At 42.8% G+C, this 22,177-nt stretch overlaps 3 protein-coding genes across 4 annotated transcripts; 1 reads left to right on the top strand and 2 right to left on the bottom strand.

The window, feature by feature from the left end:
• The first annotated feature begins 101 nt into the window (after nt 1-101).
• Nucleotides 102-3,710, top strand: necap1 (NECAP endocytosis associated 1). Of its 2 annotated transcripts, none has more exons than XM_057020756.1 (8): nt 102-258; nt 849-949; nt 1,072-1,176; nt 1,256-1,337; nt 2,040-2,148; nt 2,247-2,394; nt 2,517-2,610; nt 2,704-3,710. In XM_057020756.1, exons 1-8 carry the CDS (start codon nt 164-166, stop codon nt 2,756-2,758), a joined length of 789 nt encoding a protein of 262 aa, XP_056876736.1. In that variant the 5' UTR covers nt 102-163; the 3' UTR covers nt 2,759-3,710. The 2 variants fall into 2 exon arrangements, with proteins under 2 accessions (XP_056876736.1, XP_056876735.1); XM_057020755.1 differs by having other exon boundaries at nt 2,514-2,610.
• A 633-nt stretch (nt 3,711-4,343) lies between these two features.
• Nucleotides 4,344-9,805, bottom strand: si:ch211-171h4.3 (serine/threonine-protein kinase SBK1). Its single transcript, XM_057020754.1, has 5 exons — nt 9,390-9,805; nt 6,991-7,135; nt 6,710-6,912; nt 6,231-6,392; nt 4,344-6,013 (listed from the first exon to the last, which is right to left on the bottom strand). Exons 1-5 carry the CDS (start codon nt 9,423-9,425, stop codon nt 5,408-5,410), a joined length of 1,152 nt encoding a protein of 383 aa, XP_056876734.1. The 5' UTR covers nt 9,426-9,805; the 3' UTR covers nt 4,344-5,407.
• Nucleotides 9,806-16,565: 6,760 nt separating this feature from the next.
• LOC130518673 (uncharacterized) lies at nt 16,566-21,246 on the bottom strand. The gene is made up of 5 exons (XM_057021477.1): nt 21,164-21,246; nt 17,897-18,063; nt 17,637-17,732; nt 17,328-17,495; nt 16,566-17,216 (listed from the first exon to the last, which is right to left on the bottom strand). Exons 1-5 carry the CDS (start codon nt 21,168-21,170, stop codon nt 17,046-17,048), a joined length of 609 nt encoding a protein of 202 aa, XP_056877457.1. The 5' UTR covers nt 21,171-21,246; the 3' UTR covers nt 16,566-17,045.
• Nucleotides 21,247-22,177: the final 931 nt, after the last annotated feature.

The raw sequence follows: 22,177 nt of genomic DNA, 5'->3' as shown, positions 1-22,177 counted from the left end.
ACTGGATGTGGTTTAATCAGCTATTGTCAACTAAACTACACTATGTCTCATCACACACGCGCGCCCACGCACAGCCCGCCTCAGAAAAGAATAAATGAGTCATACACACACACAAACACACGCACACACAACCACAACTCCCATCAATAACAGTGGAATCAAGATGGCGGCCGAGGGCGAGTACGAGTCCATCCTGTGCGTAAAACCCGATGTCAACGTTTACCGCATCCCGCCGCGAGCTTCGAACCGCTCGTACAGGTAAAGGGGGTCCAGGTGATCCGCTCGGCGAGTAGAAAAACGCGGTTTGACAGCGCTTTATCGTCGCTGGGTGATGGCATTTGGCTTTCACCACTCGCCGCCAAGGCAGGCTCCGGTGGCAGCTTCTGGCTATAGTTTGGGAATTCTTTGTAATTATTGTTTTTAATGCGGCTCCATCATGTCAAGACCGGGGCCTTCTGACGCGTTTGCGTTTTGGAGCCGCAGACGTGGGGGGGTTGTCATTATGCGGGGGTCGATAACCAATTCACTGACTTGTGATTAATTCACAACTAGTGTTTGACAGAGCTGCTTATCAGTTCAAAATATTGTTTATACATTCATTGTTATAATTATTTACAAATATTTATACGTGGCATAGATTCTGAAGTCTATAATATTTTGTTCATACCACAAATTTAGTGAAATATAGATATATAGGATTGTTTCAATAGGCTAGAAGGTGGTCTGTATTTTTTGTGGTGGTAATTTTTATACAAACCTGTAATACATTTACATCACCCTTTATTTGGCAAACAGATGAATAATTTAATGTAAATGTGCATTATCTTTATTATTGATGTTTAATCCAGAGCAGCTGACTGGAAACTGGATACTCCTGACTGGTCTGGGCGAATGAGGATCACAGCCAGGGGCAAAGTGGCGTTTATCAAACTGGAGGACAAAGTCTCGGGTAAAAACCAGCCAGCCTGTTAGGGCCACGGGACACACCTGAGTAACCCGTTACCATCCTGAACAAGTTGGATGGATGACAGGGTTGCGTTTGTAGCTGTGATTTGTCCTCCTGTCCTGCAGGGGAGCTGTTTGCACAGGCACCGGTGAAGGAGTACCCTGGCATCGCGGTGGAAACAGTCAGCGATTCCAGCCGATACTTTGTCCTGCGGATACAGGATGGCAGCGGTGAGGATGTGAATATGTCCGTGTTGTATTTGTGTCATTCTGTCTTGTCAGGAAACGTAACGTGCGTGTTTGTTCGCAGGTCGCAGCGCTTTCATCGGTGTCGGATTCGGGGACCGCGGGGATGCGTTTGATTTCAATGTGGCTCTCCAGGACCATTTCAAGTAAGTTGCCACTGGTAAACATTCTTATTTGAGGCCAAAATTTTTGGCAATTGGCAACTTTTTATGCCTGTCAAACTTTCAACTTTTCGTGCACCACATGTACATCATGCGATATATGAAGAAAGGCCAGCGTCATCATCAGATCCATTAAGTCTGCAAAATATTGAGGAGCAATAAAGCTTGGTCTTGCTAAATGTGATTTTTGAATTAAATCATTATCATTGAGTTGCAATGTCACTTTATAAACAGAGAGGGCGCTAACCACTCACTTGTGTTTGTTTTCCTGTATTTTTTAGCTGATTTTACAATAGTACCACACAGATCCTTGACAATTTCACATTCATCTCTAATGAGAAGCCTTCAGGTTTGTTTTCAGGTCTTGGTGGAGTTTGCCTGTTGTCTTACTGTCCGACTGGGTTTTCTCAGGCCCCCTAGTTCCCCAGACTCCAACCCCTCCTTTATGACTCTAAGTGGCAGTTAAGGGAGAATTTACATGTCTGGGTGAATTTGGAAACCTGCTACAAAGTCCTTGATCGCGTTTGTTTCATCAGGTTTGCGCTCATGTCTCTGACGTTGGTGTTGCAGGGTTCCAGCCTGGGGTCCTGAAATCGCTGGAGATATATTCAAAGTGATCGGTTACTTTCTGTATGAAGCCTGCAAAAAATAATTGTTGATCTTTAACTGATCTCTTCTTCTCCTCAGATGGGTGAAACAGGAAAATGAAATCAGTAAAAATGCACAGCTCGGGGATTCAGGACCAAAACTGGACCTGGGATTCAAAGAGGGACAGACCATCACACTTAACATAGGGGTAAAAAAAAGTTTCACAAACATCTAATTTATTTCTGTTTGTGTTTGAACGTTAACGCAGCCGTAAACATCTGATGATTCTCTTTTGTTCGGACCTAGCAAGGTAAAAAGAGGGACAAACCCCGCCCTCAAAGCGCTGGTGGATTTGGACTCCTGCCACCACCACCAGGAAGTAGGGCAGCCCCGCCTCCTTCTGCAGCCTCATCAAATCACAACATAGCTCATCAGACACGAGGCACAGCAACAGGTTGGGTGTTCTGTCTCCTTTATCTTTCCCTCTGACATTTTCTTCGTGGCTGTGCTAATTAGCTGCTATTAAGAGTTGTGGTGTGTGAGGTGCACATAACCAGCTCTCTGTTCCTGCAGCAGGCTGCCTGTTGGAGCTGGACAGCAACAACTCCAACATGGTGGTTCAGTCAACCCCTGGTTCAGATCTCTGGGGGGACTTCTCTGCCCCTGCAAGGTATGCAACTTTATTTAAATTATCAACTGTTAAAACTTGTGAAGTTAAAACTCTCCTATGACATGATAGCCTTGGTCCAACTTTTGTCTTCAGCTCTGTCCCACCGCCATCACGATCTCAGGACCCCGGAAACTGGATCCAGTTTTGAGCTGTGGAAAGTTAACTTTGACATTTTGTCCTCGTCTCGCATGTATCTGCGTCCGCTTCTTGTGCACCACACCGAGATTGTGTCATTCCCCCCCCCCACTCACCACAAGTACCGGTGTAATGACAGGTCAAGGTAATTATTCTTTCACCGTTTCTGTGGGATTGAATTGACCTGCTGCACTTAAGGGCTATGTGTGATGTCATCAGCTCTTCTTTTGTGTTACTTCTCCAAACACAACCTCGGTGTTGGCATGGCAACAGCTTCCCCTGCTGGCATTGTGGACGATCACAACTGTTAAAGCTACTGTTAAGATTAATTTAAGTGAAATTTACATTACTTGTGGATGTCAAATTCATCAAAATGTTTGTTTTCCAGCTTTGTCATGTCAGGACAGCTGGAAATCAAACACTTTGTAAAAGAATGCTGTATTTTAAATAAAAGTAAAATAATACCACCACAAACATTAAAAATGAAATTGTGTATTATTATAGTTAACAAATATGTCAATATTCTGTGATAAGATCCTCAGAATATTTATGTCTGAACTGTAAAATATCTTATTTGGAATAACAGAATGTAACCAGAATGTAACCACCCACTTTAAGCTTGATTTTTAGCTTAGCTTAGCCTTGTTTCGGTCCATTGTGCTCTCACTGAAAAATGCTCACACAGCAGAAATTCAAAACTGCAGCGTCATCATGACCATAAATGAATGTTTTAAATCATCAGGTGAAATGTTTCTGAGGGAAAATGTTATTTTTGAAATTTCTAGTGCCAAAAATGCCTCCTTTTTTGTGCTTCTTGCAGGACATTTAATAGTGATCTGTTTGTTTCAGTAGATATCGATGTTTCTGTGACGCACCGAGTGTGTTCAAGTGATGACATATTGCAGGAATTTAATATCCAGAAAAGTCTTCAAATTATGAAGAAAGTAAATAAATCTTCAACAAATGCCTTGTGACGTTTCTTTCTTCATCGAACAAACGGGACTAAAAATTTGAGGGATGAACCTACAAAACTGAGCGTAACAGGAAGTCCAGAAGATCGCTTGTCTTCAATAAAACGTCCATCGTTTTCAAAAATCAATTCTGTTGATCCGCATGTGGTGTGGATTCTGCGATAATGGCAACAGCATAAATCAAAAATTGAACTTGATCTCAGTCGTCTCATGTATCTTCCCCCAGGCACTGAGAATTTCCCCCTGGCAGGAGCAGCATGAGTGGTCTTATCCTGTCTGTCAGTCACTCTGGCAGGCTGAAGAGCTGGCTGACATGTTTACAGGACATAAAGTACGCCGTTAAATCTAGTGGTCGCATCGCTGTCAGAGCACTGCAGAAGTGTTCCGGCAGGGCTGAAGAATTCCAGGCTGAAATGTAAAGACACCAGCTTAATTCATTTCGGTACCACGAAGTGTTGTGGTGCTACGATCATGCTTTACATTTGCTCCAAACCTCAGCGTATATGGGATTGCTGGTATTGCTGGTCTGACACCAAGCTGCTGAGCCATTAAAATATAACTTTGACACCATCGGACTACTGAAGCCCGAGAATGTGACCTCTGTGTCCAATAAAAGCGGTCTGCCACTCGTCATCGTGACCTCCTGGTTACCTGATCTGCCCTCTTGTCACCTTCCTTTAATTTCACATACTCACTGACACGTAGCCTAAACAGACACACATGCAATGCGGCCATGTATGCACGCACTGTTGCACAACACCGACATATTAACGATGCATGGCTTTAGCAGAACATATCGAGTTAAATGTCAGAGGAAAAGTTTGGATTGGAATAGTATCGCTGCGTGCACTCTCAGGCCCGCTGCACAAATATGAGGCACAAATCCTCCTGTCCTCTTCAAAGTTTGTATTACAGAAAATAAAAGTTATTGAAACAGGAAATACTGCTGACATCATCATGTTCTAAAACGTAGTTTCAGCAGGGAGTGCGGGTCAAAGGGGAAAGTCACTAATCAGCTTTGAACTTGTCAGAGAAACCTGAACCAGTGCCCTAAATGGATGATTTAAGGGAAGTTGAGTTTGTCAGGAGTGAGGGGTCGGTGGGGTGGGGGGTTTCCAAGTGTTTCCACCAACTACAACCACGGTTTTCATAAACAATTAACACAAGATTTCTGTAGGCTGGTTCGGTTATTATTGTGTTACTGTTAGCAGCTCAGGCTGTTGTGGAGTGTAGTGAGACTCCAGGAAGGATGTTTAGGCACCTTTTCTTTTCTCTCTCTTTTATATACTGATGCTTCCTTTTCTGTACTTGAGAACTGAGGTGACAGGTTGGTCAAATTTCAACATTAATTTCCACTCAGCGTTGTTTCTGCGCACTCTGCAGATATTTAGCACTCTGTGGTCACTGCTGAGCTTCTCCCTGACCTCACCAGGCTGGTGCTCTAGAAATGCCTCCGCTCTTCCCACGCACACGCCAAAACATCAATTACTGCCTGACTAGCACATTATTTAACTTTGCTACTGCTACAGAAACCTCTGAATCACACTGTAACCCTCTTTGTCCCAGTGGCCTCATTTTACAATAGCTAACAGAGAAAACCTAGTTTAGGGTTTCGTTTACGTCAGCTGTCCCTGGGTTTACGTTGCTGTGACGTATTTTCCTTATTGTCCTCTATTGACAAATAAATCTCCTCAACCCTCCATTTCTTTTACGGTTCCTTTTTCTTTACTCTTCTTTCTCTCCTTTTCTAATCGGGCTCGCTCCACATCTGTCATCCAGTCCCCGCCAAGGTACCTCAGCACGTCCTCTGGGTGCCCTCGACATTGGGGGCTCGGGTCGAGCAACAAGTGGAAAAAGGCGTGGGCCAGCGGGGTGAAACATGTAAACTGAGGTGCTACAGGAGCATAACCTCCTTTATCATATCCTGCTTCTATTGTACCAGGGACATCCTGTTTGTGCTCCGCCCAAACATCTGTCTCATCAACGGGGCCTTTCGAGCTTTGAAACCATTCAATATATTTTTGATATGACAGGCAGTCGCTGGATGTCTGAGCCCAGGGGTGAGTGCCGGTGAGCATGGCATAGGTTATGATTCCCAGAGCCCAGCTGTCTGTGCTGGGCTCCACAAAAACCCAAACTCTTGACTTGCTTTGCTTCCCTCTGTCCTCTTTTGTGTCGTTGTTGTTGTCATTGCTGCCATTCCAGTTGTCCCTGTTTCCGTGAGCGATCTCAGCCTCGGGGGTGCAGTAAGGTGAGCTGTACCACACCTCTGGGACTCTGGTGCCCCTGGCCTTCACCTGGTGGAGAATTACCACTTTGTTACTTGAGTATAAGAAAAAAAAAAGTAAAACATCATCAAAATGCTCTTAAAAATGCAGCCACCCAGCAGAGAAGACACTAAAAGTGAAGATATGGGAATGTCGAATAATAATGATGAGAACAGCAACACCTCTGCCTCAAAGACTTTTTTGTTAAATGCTGTAATGACAGGGTAACAAAGTGTTAAAAACTAACCATCCCGTAGTCTCCTAGCTTGACCCAACGGCAGGCGGCATCAAACAAGAAGACGTTCTCTGGTTTGAGATCTCTGTGGACGAATCCAAGAGAATGCAGGTGAGACAGCGCACCGCACAGCTGGGAGACCACCCGCTGGCAACAGTCCTCCTCCATGCCAATCTGGGAACAGTACAAATCACAAAACATACTGTATAAACTATTTCTCAGCTTGGGCAGTGATACATACTGCCAACTATATTAAGACCATAACATCTGCTGTGAAAAAGATTCTCCAAAACTCATCCAAAGTTCTTGTCATGGAAAGAAACAAAGCAGCTTTTCAGCGTGTTTTGTGACTGGATTACGAACTGTTTAAATTCCTAATGCCAACAACCATCTAAACGAATGTCATTGATCCAACAATGCCTCATAACAAAAAATGGAAAGCAAAGACATTCATGACAGTCTTGAAGTTGACTGTTAACTTGGCTCTGCACCTCTGGCAAGATGACGTTGTAAAGATCGCCAAACAGGCCAGCTTGCTGGGCGAAAATATAGTGTGAAGGTGTAAAGTAGGCGATTCCCAGGGCACTGGTCAGAGATGGGTGGGAGCAGAACGACAGAGAGAAGTTATATTCCTTCAGGAAGGAGTAAAGTGAAGTGGACTCCCGAGAGAAGAACTTCAGTGCCATTGGAGTACCTGGCAGACACAAGATAATGTTATTCTTGCAGGGATTTTCTAGCTGGAGCGTCATGTTAGCTTTTCTGTGATCTCCACCTCTCTTTCTGTGAACGGCCAGCATGACTTTGCCATACGAGCCTTCACCCAGGAGCTTCAGGACCTGGAAGTGCTCTGATGTGTTCATCATTGTCAGTGACTGAGCCGTTAGGTGACACATCTCACCCAGAAGGTTTGTGGCTGCCTGGAAACATGCAAACACAACAAAGTGGTGGTGAATTTTCTTTAGAGCGGGTGGGAAAATTGCAAACCTAAAACCTGCTGCAGCATCTTGTTGCCAGACTCTGTTTTTAGCATCAGAGTGATGACATGATTACGGCTCCTGGCTCATAAAATGTAGACCTGTAATCAGAGCATCATAAATCACCTTGATGGCGTTTTAACTGTCATCCAACGTGTGTGGAACTGTGTTCGGAACTGACCTCTGACTTGTAGCAGTGTAGCTTTAATGAGACTGATACGCTGGATGTCTAAAAGTTCAGTTGAACTACTTTTTTAATGACATTTTAAAAGGTGAATTTCCATTTGGGAGAAGTGAATGCATCTATGTGCATGCATCTATGTGCATCCACTTTCTGACTGTGATTCCATGGTGCTGTTTGGAACGCAGCACAACTGTTGCAGAAATTTCTGTCATCGTGGCAATGCTAGCAACACTGATCCTCTGGTATAAACATGTCTGTTAATAGCTGCCTGATATCCTTTACTTCACACACTCACTCAAACACACACATGCACCTACGCACACACATCCTTGTACGGCATATATTCCCCAAGCCTTTAGCCTCACTATCAGAACACAAACCTCACTAAAATAAACTCAATTTTAATCTTTAAGCTTTAAATCAAGTCAATGTCCTCACTTCTCAACCATGTCCTCATGTTGCAGGTTAAATTTGTCCTCTGTACCTCACTATGTAATATGTATGAGAACAAACACACACACACACAGAATGTTTTGTCTGGGGAAACGGTGATGTTTCCACCACAGCTGACCCAAAATGATATTTGGTGTCACTGTTTGGACTCCAGACATGCCTGAGGGGACTCATTAGAGCTGATTAGAGAACATCTTTGAGCCATGAATGTGCTGCATGCAGATACTGTGAATTCCTGCAGAGGCCTCATTTACACACGCAATCAGAAGCATTTGGGGAGCCATTTTACATCTAGACACAAGATTAAACTATTTATGTTTGAGTAGTATATATTCGTATAATATATACAGTTTATGTTGTTGAAGTGTCTAGATTTTTAAGGCCATAATTTTGTGTCTTAATTGTTTTTTACCCCGGTCATGGAGGGTTTGTGACAGCCAGAGTCTGTCCCTATGTCTGTGGGCCAAGAAACAACTGATTACATATTGGTGATGTTCAGGATTCTGGGGGACTTTGACCTTCCAATAAATGTCTTTGATCATAAAGCCACCTACTATGTTATGTAACCTTGTAATACCGCTGCCTATATACGTAATACAGCTGTAAGTCACCATATGTGGGGAAATTAACTGCTTGATCTGAACTTTTCGAGTGCTTTTTGGTCAGAGGAATTTTATGAGAACAATCTATTTTTGCACTAAGATGAAGGGTTACATTTCTTTCTAAATGCTTTCTGTGATTGTAAACATTCCTGCGTTTACCAATAAACTGGTGGAATTTTCCCCACAACCCAGAGGAAGAAAAGACTTTTTAACTGGATAACTGTTAAAACTAAAATATTTTTTATTTTCTTTGTTCAAGAATATTTATTTCAACAGGAAATGAGATGCTGCATTAGACACGATAATAGACAATAACATTAATTAGTCTCATGATTGCATGAGCAATGAACGTTACTAAAAATACTATATTTACTGGATATTTGATACTAATTTGTAAAGAGAACAGCTGGGCCTTATATAACACATAAGTGTTTGTGTGTACTCATATTTACTACATACTGAGCACTAAAATTCTCATTTTATGAGCAAAGCGTGCCCATTTTACTGGGCCCCACACCTTCAAAGGACTATTTAAGGGCAAAGGCATAATTTCAAACTTGTTTCAATTATGTTTAGGTTAGGATTAGGCTAATAGAGTTGGGTAAGCAATGAGCTGGGTAATGAGTTGAAGGTCCTTACAAAGATAGAAATGTCTGAATGTGTGTGCGCATGAAAGAGAGAAATGTTGGGATGTCCTCTACATGAAAATAGATCTCAGCCTGTCAACACTGCCACAATGAAATATGGAGGGAAAATATTTGAGGAATTAGTTACAATCAATAATCAGAGTTGATTTTTGCAAAGTTTCAAGTTTTCACACATAAATTCAAGCATTATGTGCCACCAAATTTTTTGACAAAAACAAACTTTCACTCCCGTCACCCCAATCTAAATAAAATGCTGATTTGCGCCTAGTTGTGATTCAAAATACTCTCTGATATGTAAATGTAAGACTTACTGTCATTTTGCAGGTGTTTTGTGGGCTCTGCGACATGGATCCTCACTGTCAGGATCTCCAGCTGGCACCTCCTGCAGCACCTCCTCTGCTGACAGCAGCTTCCAGCTTTAGCACAACGCGACACACGTTCAAGATTTAGTTTTCAGCCAATGTCCTGTTGGAGGGTCTTGGGTCTGCTGCAGCTTTTATCCCCCCCAAACACACACACACACACAACACACGCACTCACACATGCACACCCTTCAGCACAGTGACAGGAATGTGTGTTTGAGCATGTATTTTTATATGTGTGTAGGGACATTCTGGCTCATAATATATTTGAAATTCAAATTTTTAGATCATCAAAGGCTCCATTAGTGTATGTATGTCCTGCTAGTTCTCATATTTAACAATAGTATAATTCACGAAGATTTTGATCTGACAAAAATTCCAATACAGGCAACCTGTCTAAAGATGAACCCCAGGCTACATCAGCCTAGAACAGAGAAGTGAAGGGGACCTTTTTCCATTGTGTTGGACAACTGGGACATTCAGGTGGACAATATGCTAGGACACTTGGATCCTCTCATTTCTGAAGCTTGGAAAAATGCAGATGACAGTCATTTGTAGCATTGTGCTGTAAATATCGCAGAGCACCTGGAAAAGGCTAAAAAAGCTTTTAAAAAGCCCTGAAATGGAATTGAAGTCTGCAACTATCACCAGAGGTTGGAAACTCCACAAAGAAGTTCAAAAGGAAATGAAAAGTATTGAGAGACATCAAAAAAACAAATTGCTCCAATACAACCACTTCAACTAGCCCAAAACAAGAATTAGCTCCTTGGTGAGTGTGTTAAATCAAACACAGAAAGTTTGGCATTCCCTCTGAATCTCAGATTTAGTCCTAAATAGCGGAAGTCACATTTCAGCATGAACCCTCAGCTCATCATCTCTCCAGTGTAAACAGTAGAAGCATTTCTTCTTTTACTTTAAAAGGTTGGCAATCTGAAAGATTGTGTTTGAAAATAAGAAGATAAAAGAGGAAGGAGAAGAATTATAGTCCTGGACATCCTGTTTTCAAGGTTGGCAGGAGCTGAATTACAAATATAATAAAGAAAAACAAAAATGAAATGACAGTCCTTGAAAACTTGACAGAAGGTCTAATCAAAATTCAATTCTGTTAATGGGTGCCATTTGTAAAGCAGATTGTACTAAAAAAAAACATGTTACATTAAGCTTCAAAGCATATTCAAGATTGGTTTCCTTTTTAAAGTCAAATAAAATACAAATTTTAAATCTAAGTATTAAATGATTAGATCAACCTAAATTAGATAAACCTAAATCTCAACGTGTACTCTAAATCTAAATGTTAAACCAAAATGTCAATTTTAAACTTAAATCGTAATGTTAAATGTAATTCTCTTGGGTTGTGTATGCTGGTGACAGGAAGTACCAAACTAAAAGCCATGGAGCTTGCACTGTGTTTACAGAATTAATGAACTAAACCCAATATATTGGGAGCAATGACTATTTTTACATTCGCTATCATAACTATCATAGCATCGTGCTTTAACCGCATCTATGAGAGTAGTGTCACAACTCTGAAAGCGCTTTCCATTGGTCGAGCAATCCGCATCCTTGTAACAACAGCGACAGTGTCTCATTCCTTAATGAGAAGCTCATTCCAGACAAGTAGAGTAGTGACAATCAGAACTGCCCCAACTCGACAGTCATTGGTTAAACACCCGGCCTGGGTGCTGGGCTTCTGCATGATAATGGGTGTGGGTGTGTGTGTGTGTGTGGGGGGGGGGTCAGCTCTATCTTATTTTCAATGTCTCTCAATTGACTCATTGTCTCAAAATTGATTTTTTTTAACTTCCTTTTGAACTTCTTCAGCATCTTGTGACAATAATGTAGCCTTTTTTGGATCAATTTTATTATCGAGTTCCTACAATTCCATTCCAAGGCGTTTGGCTTCCATTTCAAGCTCCTTGATGCAGTTCATCCACTGAATATTAGCTTTTGTAGCCTCTTCCAGATGCTTCGCTACAGCTGCAACACGATGCTGGATGATACGCTTTGGACTCTGGAGAGAGATTCTTTAGGGTATTCTTAATTGTCAGCTCCCTTCTGCTGGAGCTGTGGGAGCTCAGAGAGGGACAGGAAGAGACTTAACAAACTGCTCAGAAGGGCTGGCTCAGTCCTGGACTGCTCTCTGGACTCCATTGACGAGGTGGGTGAGAGGAGGATGTTAGCCAAGCTGACATCAATTATGGACACCCCCTCTCACCCCCTACACGAGACTGTGGGGGTCTTAAGCAGCTCCTTCAGCAGCAGACTGTTACACCGACGGTGTAAAAGGGAACATTACTGCAGGTCATTTATCTCAACTGCCATCAGATTGTACAACATTCACAACTCTTAATGTAGCACCTATAACCCAAGGTTGGCGTGTTTTCTTCATACTGTCCGACATTCCTTCTGTACATAATTTTTAATTTCTGTATCTACTGTATAATGTACATAGTAATGTACATAATATAAGAGTCTTTTTTCTTTTCTTTTAGTACTATTCTGTATTGTACACCACAGGCTACCGCTGTAACGTGTAATTTCCCCTATGTGGGATCAATAAAGTTTTTTATCCTTATCCTTATCAACGGTGTTCATGGTAGACTTTTCAGGATATTTTGAGATGAAGTGTTTAAATGAATCAGGAATTTCGCAGTATTGTGATTGTTTCAATTGAATCTGTGACCAGGGAGGAATCCTAAGGCTGCTACAATGACTATCACTGTTATGACTTACCTTATGTATGGTCTGTAAGCAATTCATGGGCTTTTTCTATAGGCCTTCTAAACTTATAACTTTTCCATCCATCCATCCATCCATTCTCTACCGCTTTCCGGGTCGGGTCGCGGGGGTAGCAGCCAAGGAGAGAAGCCCAGACTTCCCTCTCCCCAGCTACCTCCTCCGCTCATCCGGAGGGATCCCCAGGCGTTCCCAGGCCAGTCGAGAGACATAGTCTCTCCAACGTGTCCTGGGTCTCCCCGGGGTCTCCTACCGGAGGGACATGCCCTGAACACCTCACCAGGGAGGCGTCCAGGGGGCATCCTGATTAGATGCCCAAGCCACCCCATCTGGCTCCTCTCAACGCGGAGGAGTAGCGACTCTACTCCGAGTTCCTCCCGGATGGCAGAGCTTCTCACCCTATCTCTAAGGGAGAGCCCAGCCACCCTACGGAGGAAGCTCATTTCAGCCGCTTGTACCCGTGATCTTGTTCTTTCGGTCATGACCCAAAGCTCATGACCATAGGTGAGGGTAGGAACGAAGATCGACCGGTAAATCGAGAGCTTCGCCTTTCGGCTCAGCTCTCTCTTCACCACAACGGACCGGTGCAGAGTCCGCATTACTGCAGACGCCACACCGATCCGCCTGTCGATCTCCCGCTCCATTCTTCCCCACTCGTGAACAAGACCCCGAGGACTTAAACTCCTCCACTTGGGGCAGGATCTCCTCCTTTATAACTTTTCCATATATCCTTTTACCAGTTTTCCATACCTTTATTATTTATTTGACTTTTCTCCAGCCTGGTTTTTAAGGTGGACCCTTCTGGAGATCGTTTTATGAGAAACCTTGAAAACTCTGGATCACCATCAGATTTTAAGGTGCAACCTTCTGGACGCCATCGAAGCAGGAATTCTGAATCATTCTTTATGTCACAACTGGTCTGCGTCCTAAAATTGACCCTGGGAACCCTTGGTGTGCTAATCTTTTTCTGTATATCTTCACAGCTTTCTATATCTTCATTGTTTCTTCAACTCTTCTTTAGGATGGGTTTTAGGGCGGATCCTTCTGGAGGCCATTTATACAGGAACATTGAAAACTCTGGGTCATTCTTTATTTTAGAGATCTTGATAAAACAAACACTATGGTACTGTGTATGTTAGGATTTAGGTTTCTACAGGACCCAAAAGCAGGCAAAAATGCAGTGGTAAAAGAGTCCAAACAAGAGTCTTTATTGAACAAAATATACAAGGTCCTTCTGGGTCGCAAGGAAAATCTCTCATTTGGTCCTCTGGGATGCACCGGGAGCTCCAGCGCAGAGCCAATGCAGAAGACCAGTCCAGCGAGCGGTTCACATCCGCAGATAGGTGTGGAGACCTCGACCAAGCAAGAAACAGGGAAACCTTTTCTAAACCAAGCAACAGGATTCATGGTTACCGTGACATGTACGAAAATTCTCCAAGTCTTGCAGACTGGCGCTCTGTCCTTAAATGGAAGGTTGATGGAAAATTATCGGCAGGTGCGTCCACCTGCAATTCCAGCTGTGGATAGTCATCGGCTCCTTCACGCCCCCTGCAGGAAGAAACAAGCGACCCGGAACTTTGGAACCCAACAGTGTACGCATTTGGCTATTCGTTTTGTGACTATTCTCTCTGTATTTGCCAGTTACAGATTTCTACAATTTCTTGAATCCTTTAGAGACAGAGCTAAAGATGGTTTCTTTGTTCTTGTGATTGCGAAGATATTCCGCTTTCTTCATTGTCCCAAAATTCATTCATGCTTGCATGCAATTCGTCCAGCTTTTTGTCCATTCGAAAATCAAAGTCATCGATGACCTGTTGGAAAAATTTTCTGTTGTCTTCTAATATGGCCTGGAGTTCCCTTTCCATACTGAAATTATTGTCAGTTCTTCCGGAGTTCACCGTTTCGTTGGACATCATTTCATATAAAAAATTTTCCAAACTAAGAGGAATTTCCAAAATCCAATTAGGGATTGTTGAGCTTTCTGGTTTTTAGTATTGTAATTAATGGTTAATGTGCATGTCAATGTAATATTACATGCACGCATGAAACCTTTGTCTAATTGCTTCTGTAGTGTAGTCTTTTATGTTTGACCTCTGACAAAGCGGTTATGCGACAGCATGCCTTTGTTCTCAAAAAACCCTCAAAAATCTTTGAAGTTGATAATGCACAATGGAAGATAGCGTTAAATTGTTCCGGATTCCAGAGGGACTTTCACCTTTGATCATCCAATTATCAAAGGATCCACATATCAAATTCAAGGGGCTTTGGTCATAAAACAACCTTCTTCAACTTCTGGAACAGTTGAGGAAATTGTTTATTGTAACAGGATCAGCAGTCTGACATCAAAGCCTCAAATATTGAAGTAAACCTTTGGTCAAACATAAGAGGCCACAATAACAAAATACAGGTTGTGACCAATTATTACTATACTAGAAACTTTGGAGGTTTTCTGGAGCAATGACAGCCAATAATGTGAAAAATGAAAATATGGACAACTTGCCTAAATTTGAACCCGAGTCTCCAATAGATTGGAGCAACACAGACGAGGGCAGGAAAAATTTCCAAAAATTGACAGATGACTCGGACAATTTACTGGAGAACTTGTGTGGGTGCATGAATGACTCTTTGGACTTTAAAGAGAGCAAAGCATCTTTTCGACGATTGCACAAAGATCTGGAGAGATCTCTTGTTGGGGGGCAGGACATATCTGATTTATGTAAAGAGCGGCAGTTCGTGCTTAAAAGGTCTTCAGAGAATACCCAAAAAAACACTGTCCAGAAGTATGAAACAGAAACTGAAGATGTAAATCACAATGAAAAGGATTTACAGAACAGACATGAGGATGAGGACAATGGTTGGGCTCAAAGAGTGAAATGTGGACATCTGCCCATGTCTGAAAGAAAGAAAGATCCAGAGTCTTCAAAGTTCCTGCTTAAATGGCCGCTTTCCTTAAAACCTGTCCCAGAGAAGACTCATGACGAAGATACAGAAACCTTCGAAGACGATGCACAAAAGAACGTGTCCAGCCCACTGACAGCTCCAAAATTCAGTTTTAGAAGGTGGACCAATTCTGAAATAAAGACTGATCCAGAGTTTTCAAAGTATTTGTTAAAATGGCCTCCAGAAGATTCCACCATAAAGCTTGCCCCAAAGACGAGTGCAAGAAGCAATGAAGGTCCAGAAAACTGTAAAGAGGACATACAGAAAAAGATGTCTAGCCCGCCAGGAGGTCCAAAATTCAGTTTCAGAAAGCGCAGTGATTCTGAAATAAAGAATGACCCAGAGTTTTCCAAGTATTTGCTAAAATGGCCTCCAGAATGATCCACCTTAAAGTCGATCGGAGAGAAAAGTGGACCAGATGATGAAGATACAGAAAACTGTGAAACAGTCATAGAAAGGTCATAAATGCTTTGGCCACATTGACCCTTGAAAGGTTAAGATACCCAGCAAAAAAGAGTCTAGAGTACAGGTCTCCTTAATATCAGGACAGCTCAACTATGAGAAAAGACGACTGAGCCTCCAACCCCTTGAAAATGGAGCTTCTCTTCCAGGAACAGCTGTCTGTGGGAGTTCACCCTCTTGAACACGAGTACTGCGCGAGTCCTGATCCCGCTGCACTAGACTTGTCCCTCGAGTCACTGCACATTATTGACCGTAATCTTTGGCAACTCCAGCAAACAAGCATAGGTCTCAGAGGAAAGGAGAGGCCTTCATTTTTCAAGAACCTGCTGCAGATACAATTTTGTGACCTCGCCAAGACCTTTCCCACAGGAAAATGAGATGTCTTTTAATGGATAGTTATTTTATTGAATTTCATATTGTGTCCAGATATCTAAATATGAGAATATTTTGTTTTTTGTGGTCTGTCAATTGTGGTCTGTCTGTTTTCTACCATCCTCCCTATCCGTCTTCCCTCCCTCTTCATCCTCTTCTACCTCCCTCAATCCTAATCGCCTTCATGTGTCTCACCTGTGTCTCACCTCCTCAGCCTCTAGTGTTACTTTGTCTTTTGTTTGGATTATCTGACAAATTGGACATCTCTGCCTTGCTGGACTTTATGGTACAAACTTGTCAAAAATTCTGTACTGAGGTCCTGTTGAACGGGTTCCTGACAGATTTAGCGTCTTTTGTAGCTTTTTTTGCACATTGGATATCGGTACAGTGCCTTTAACGGGAGATCTGCACGCCTAAACAAAACTCATCACAGTTGTGTTGTTCATGGTGGGTCCCAGCATGGCATGATGCAGTACCTGAATGCATCACGGCTAACATTAGGCCTTTCTGCTACTGGTTCCATTTTTTTTTTTTTTAAATGAGAGCTAAGGTCGAGGTACTTTAATAACATAATTTCTACTTAAGAAAAGTTCCACACTTGGTCACATTTTGTATGTTTTCAAGTAAAGACGCAGGTTTATTATTGACTTTGGGTAAAACATACATAAAAAAGTATAAATAGCACAAAAAGTCACTATGACTACACATTAATATTATTAAATATTACAATACAGTACAAAGATAGAAACAGAGATGCCTGCATCTCGGGCTATGCTGTCAAATGCATAATAAAATATAAATAGCTTCCAAATAGGTTAAAAAAGTATTACAAAAAATAAATAGTTGAACATCTTTTCTCAGCACTTGATGAAGCACTGTAAATGTAAACAGTCATAAAGGCAACCAACCACAGTACATTTCGTAAAAATAAAAAATTTACACAGTATTTTTGTAAATAAAAATCGATGTAAATCCTCTGGAGACCATGAAGACACATATTGAACTTTAAGATAATCTAATTTTTTCCATGTATCCAGTTGTACCTTGTGAGCAGTCTCATGATTAACAGTGTCTCTGAGTGCTGGAGGTGGAGGTTCAGTGTTTCGGGCACCTGTTTAGCCTCTGCAGGTACCGTAACACCCGTTTTGACCAGTGACAGAATATTTTCAGACGATCAGAGATCTCAACGGAAAACTGGAGGACGTCAAAGCTGGTGGAGGCGATGGGGAGTGACAGAGGTGGCAATTGAGGGACCTCTTCATTCATCTAATGGAAGAAATACCAGAATGTTCAAGAGGCAGATCGGAATGTTAACCTTTGTTACTTTAAACTGTCCTTATTTGATCTGAAAGTGGCTTTGAGGCCGACACTTCTTACCTGGTGAAGAGATGCATTCAGGAGGTTGGACAGCTTCAGCAGGTGTGTGCTGCTGTCCTCTGCTGCCCGGGAGGGCAAACTGACATTTTCCTTCGCTAATTTGAGCCAGTCGATGTGCTGCCTGAAAGACTGGGTGTGTAGGGAGAGCTGCGAGAGCGACTCATTCACCTGGCGGATGAAGAGAAAGTGTCACCACTAATGAAGCAGCCGCTGCTAACAATACTTACTGTAATGAGACAATTGTAATATATATACATATACAAACACACACACACACACGGGAGCACACATATATAGATATATACATACCTTCAATGATCTGAAATATTCAGCACTGTGCGGTAAATGAGGAAGAGTGTCCAGTCTGTTTTCCATATTCTCAAACATCAATACGTCTTCGTCACTCTGAAAGAAGAAGCATCTTGAGTGAGTCAAATCACTTCAGAAACTGTTGGAACAATTATTTTTAAAGTGATGTAATTTCCCCCCGCTTCCGACAGAGGGAGACATACGCGGCAGTCCACATTTAGATGAATACAGGAAAGTTGCACGACAGAGTTCAAACTCACCAGGTCATGCAGTTTTCTGGAGAGTCCCATCAGCAGATCCACCTGATGGAATATTGATCTAAAGGTCCTGCAGGGGGCGGGACTGCTGGCGGGACGAGACGCCGAGTGGACAATCAGCTCAGCCAATAAGAACAGGTGGAGAAGACAAGGGGCCGAGTCTTCAATTACTGGGAATAAAGCAAAGATTACTCAGGATGCTTTTTTCCCTCGTCCCACAGGCACTCCTGTAACCCGTTACATAAGCGGTCAGAGAACAGGCGGCCAGGAAATGTGGGTTTACGACACTACAAACAGTCCCACAACAGGTGTCTGCAGTGGGCTACATTCAAGCGTGTCATTAGGTCAGAATGCCACAAGGCAGCAGGGGAAAAACACACATTTGTCCGGCCTGATCACACACACACGTTGCAGAAAAATACCCCATAAACAGCTGTAGGGAAATCATAACAGTTCACCCTTCATTGGCGGGAAAGCACGCCAAGATTAGCAGAAAGGAAATGTCATCATCCCGGAATCGTTTAGAACCACATAGACAGGGGAACGTCTTTCACTGAAGTCGGGGCCAAGTCGACCACACGTTTGATTACTGTTAGCATGTTCAGACAGGAAGTCTTCTTTTGGAGGTTTTAGCCAAAAGCTGCCAGTTTAGACACAAGTCACATGTGTGAAAGGTGGTCTCAACCCTCATTTAGGTCAAATCTACGATGTTTTTCCTCCATTAAATCAGGAACAGGTTCATCCTTCACTCATCACATGCTAATAGTTGGACACCTTCATACATGACTGGCTGGCTGACAAAAGGGACCCCATCATCTGTAATTCACAGCTTTTGTTTTTGTTACTAGGGAAAATTCCCTCCGTGGATCGGCTGGTTTTAACAGGAGTGTCTTTCTTCCACATTTGGTGGGAATTTTCTGCAGTTTTCTAGAATAAGATGACTCAAGCCTACAACCTTGGAAAACTGAAAAACAAAATCCTTCAGCTTCTGTAAGTTTAAACACATTAATCAGTCTGTGATGACTCAGTTCTGTTGCTGCCGCAGAAGTTGTTGGCGTAAATGAACTAAAGGGGTCAGAATACGGCGCTGGAAAAGACCCATTAATCTGTAATCTCTTTGTCTTCATAATCCTTGATCATCTCAGACCGAGGGGTAAAATCCCCCAGCCCGGTGCAACAAAGCCCTGAACGCTCTGTTAGTTTATTGTAAAGCTTAAGGAATGAGGGGAATGCTCTGGTGTTCCCCCCACCCAGGCTGCTCTCTATTTCCCATTGGACAAGGAGGGCAGATTCGAGTGACTCACGTTAATCTGTGTGGTGACATCAGCGAGCAGACGCCGCCGGCTGAAAGAGAAAACCTCCACTTAGCTGTGAGCGCCGCACACGCCGCAGCCGTTAAACACTTTTACTACCCGTTTAATCGTTGGCAGCAGGTGGGGTCAGAGGTCATTAAATCCACAAACTGGCAACATTGTTTTTTGTTCCTTTTTGAAAAGGCACAAAATTACAGCAAAATTATCTTTTTCATCCCTTTCCTGTCACCCACGGCTCATCTGTGATTGTGTTCATGATCTATAACAAACATTATTATGATGTTAGATGAGTTTTTGTTTCCTGAGGAGTAACAATGTAAATAGTGATGCGGGTCCCCCTCCAGGAGTGCTAGCATGTTTGTACAGTAGCCTAAACAAACAAACTTGTTTTTTTTGCAACTATAAAAAGGTAAAAAAGTATATCAGTAAATTTGATTCTAAAGTAAAGTACTGCTGCTGTTTAGAGTAGTTTGGAATAATAAAGGGCAAAACATACTGTGATACACCATTGAAATATTCAATGGTGTAATAACAACATTAATCAGTCACTAAATTACTTCCTCTCCTTTTAATAACAAATGTGCCTTCAGTCATGCAGGTCTCACGCCCCCCCCCCCCCCCCCGTCTCACCCACACGCACGCACACACACACACACCTATAAAGGATCTTGAGAAATCAGCAAAATTCTTATTGCATTACAAAAACAATCCCAGGCACTGTCTAGTCATGTATTTGGCAAAATATAAAGCTTTGACAGCATTACACACACACACTCACTCACACACACACACACACCTTCCTGTCTAAAGGCTGCTGTTTCCTGTTTCTCTCTGACATGTAATAATGAACATTTCCAGAACCTCTTACCCTACTTTCCTCAACAGTCAGTGAATTTCTGAGTGCGCAAAAACAACAATTGACAGGAAGCGCATGGATTTCCTCCAAAATAAAAGCCTGCGTGACCGGCTTATAACTGGAAGTCGTGGGAGACATAAGGTGAAAGCAACTTTTGTGGTTTGAGGTCCGGTGATACGAATTGTTTTTGTCCTTTAAACATCTGTGTTTGTGATAAACATCCTCGTTAACACACAGCAACTTTAGCAGCTATTAGCACAGAGGCGTTTACTTGTAGTAGGAAATCTTGGTGTTCTAATGCTTTTAATAGACTTTATGGATAACTGATGATGACAGCCTAAACTAAAAGCTTAATTTCCCTTTAGAAAACCTATATGATGGATACATTAAATTAATCTCTCTGCTCATCACTGTGAGCTGTAGCTAGCACGACACACCGTCCATCCGCAAGTTAGGTTGGCGTTTGACGTCGTGTGTGAATACTTTAACTTTTCTAGAACTCAGAGAAAAACAAACTGGTTTGACCAGTTCTTGCGGGTTTCCTCCCCTTCCCCAAAATATCTTTTTCTTAAAATTTGAAGATTTGGAATATTCAAGATTCTCAAAAGGAAGCTAGCGGGTGTTGGACACGTGTCCCCCCCATTTAGGTTTCCTTGTCAGTAACAACAATTTCCTCCTGTGTTGCTTCTTCTTTAAACAGTTGGCCTCCCCCCTCGTCCGCTGGGACAGACTGGTGTCATCTCCTGAAACAGGATCCAGCCCCATGTAGCGAGGTCGCCCTCTTCATGACAGGAAGTGCTTCACTGACGTCCATGACATCATCGCCTGCCCTCCTGACTAAGCTGTTTTCATCTGATCCTTAAACTGCTTCACTTTTCCTGTTTACATATCAGCTATGGATGCAGGCTCTGATTGGTCAATCAGGGGAAGGTCAAAACAAGCCTCATTAATGATGTCATCACCAGCCTCCCATCATTCATTCATTCATTCATTCATTCATCCTCAAGCCAGGACCACGTGCATAGAACACACACACACACACACACACACACACACACACACTCTCATCCCTGCCCTGAAACAGCTCAAAGTCGAACTTACCTTTCATCTTTTTCCTCCTGTAGTAAACAGACCCTCTGGTGTGTGTTTCCCGGTGTGTGTCTGTGTGTGTTTGTGTGGACAAATGTAAAAGTTCCCTTTTATAGCCGAGTATGACACGTCACCTGAGTCATCAGCCGTGTCATCGCCCACGCCGGACAGCCCCCCTCCTCCCCCCTCTACCCCCCCACCCCCCCAAACGTCTTTGTTTGCTCAGCAGCCTCTGATTAAAGTTTTTCACTAATTCAACACTATCAAAAAAGCTTTTGTGAGATGTGAAATGTTTGGAACTTTGGAAACAAAGCTGGACAGAAAAATAAAAACCTCAGCAAATTAACAAAAGTTCCCACAAAGCCTGAAATAAATCATTCAGCTCTTCAAAGGAACTGAATTAACAGCAGCACAGAGGTTAGTTCCCCGTCTGTTAAAGGGGCAGTTCCCCTGAAACACAGACGATCCTCCTGTTGTCCTGAGTCCCTGCTGCTCACTCAAAACGTTGGCACAACACTCATGATTAGCAGGCACTTTCCTCCCGGAGGAATTTCTGTTCCAGGAACCATTTAGCAGAAAAGCCCCCTTTGCTGTGTGCCGACTCCACAAAAACCAGGACAGGTTCAGGAACCTTTAGAGAGACTCAATCAGCTTCTCCACTTCTCCTATTCATCTTCTGTGTTCCTTTAAGGCAGGGTGTTAAACTCCAGTCCACCATGGCTGCGATCCAGCCAGGTTTTCTGTCCTCCCAGGAGGAAAACGGCTTTCACCAAGGCAAGTGGGACCCCAGGTGAAAGTTCTGGTGGATCACAGCTCTGGTGGACTCGAGTTCAACACCCCGACTTAAAGGTAATGTTTGTGGGTCTTCACACCGATGCTAGAACATTAAAATGAGAGTCTTTCTGAGCTCCCTTTGGGCCACAGGCTGGGTGCTTGTCGCAGGGCTAGCATGTAGCGCTAACGGATTTGTACTTGTAGGAACCTTTTGGAATGCTCAAACCACTTAGAGCGCCATCTGTTCTCGTA

Source organism: Takifugu flavidus, chromosome 21, assembly GCF_003711565.1.
Source record: "Takifugu flavidus isolate HTHZ2018 chromosome 21, ASM371156v2, whole genome shotgun sequence".
Lineage (NCBI taxonomy): Eukaryota > Metazoa > Chordata > Actinopteri > Tetraodontiformes > Tetraodontidae > Takifugu > Takifugu flavidus.
This window is presented reverse-complemented; position numbering and strand designations above follow the sequence as displayed.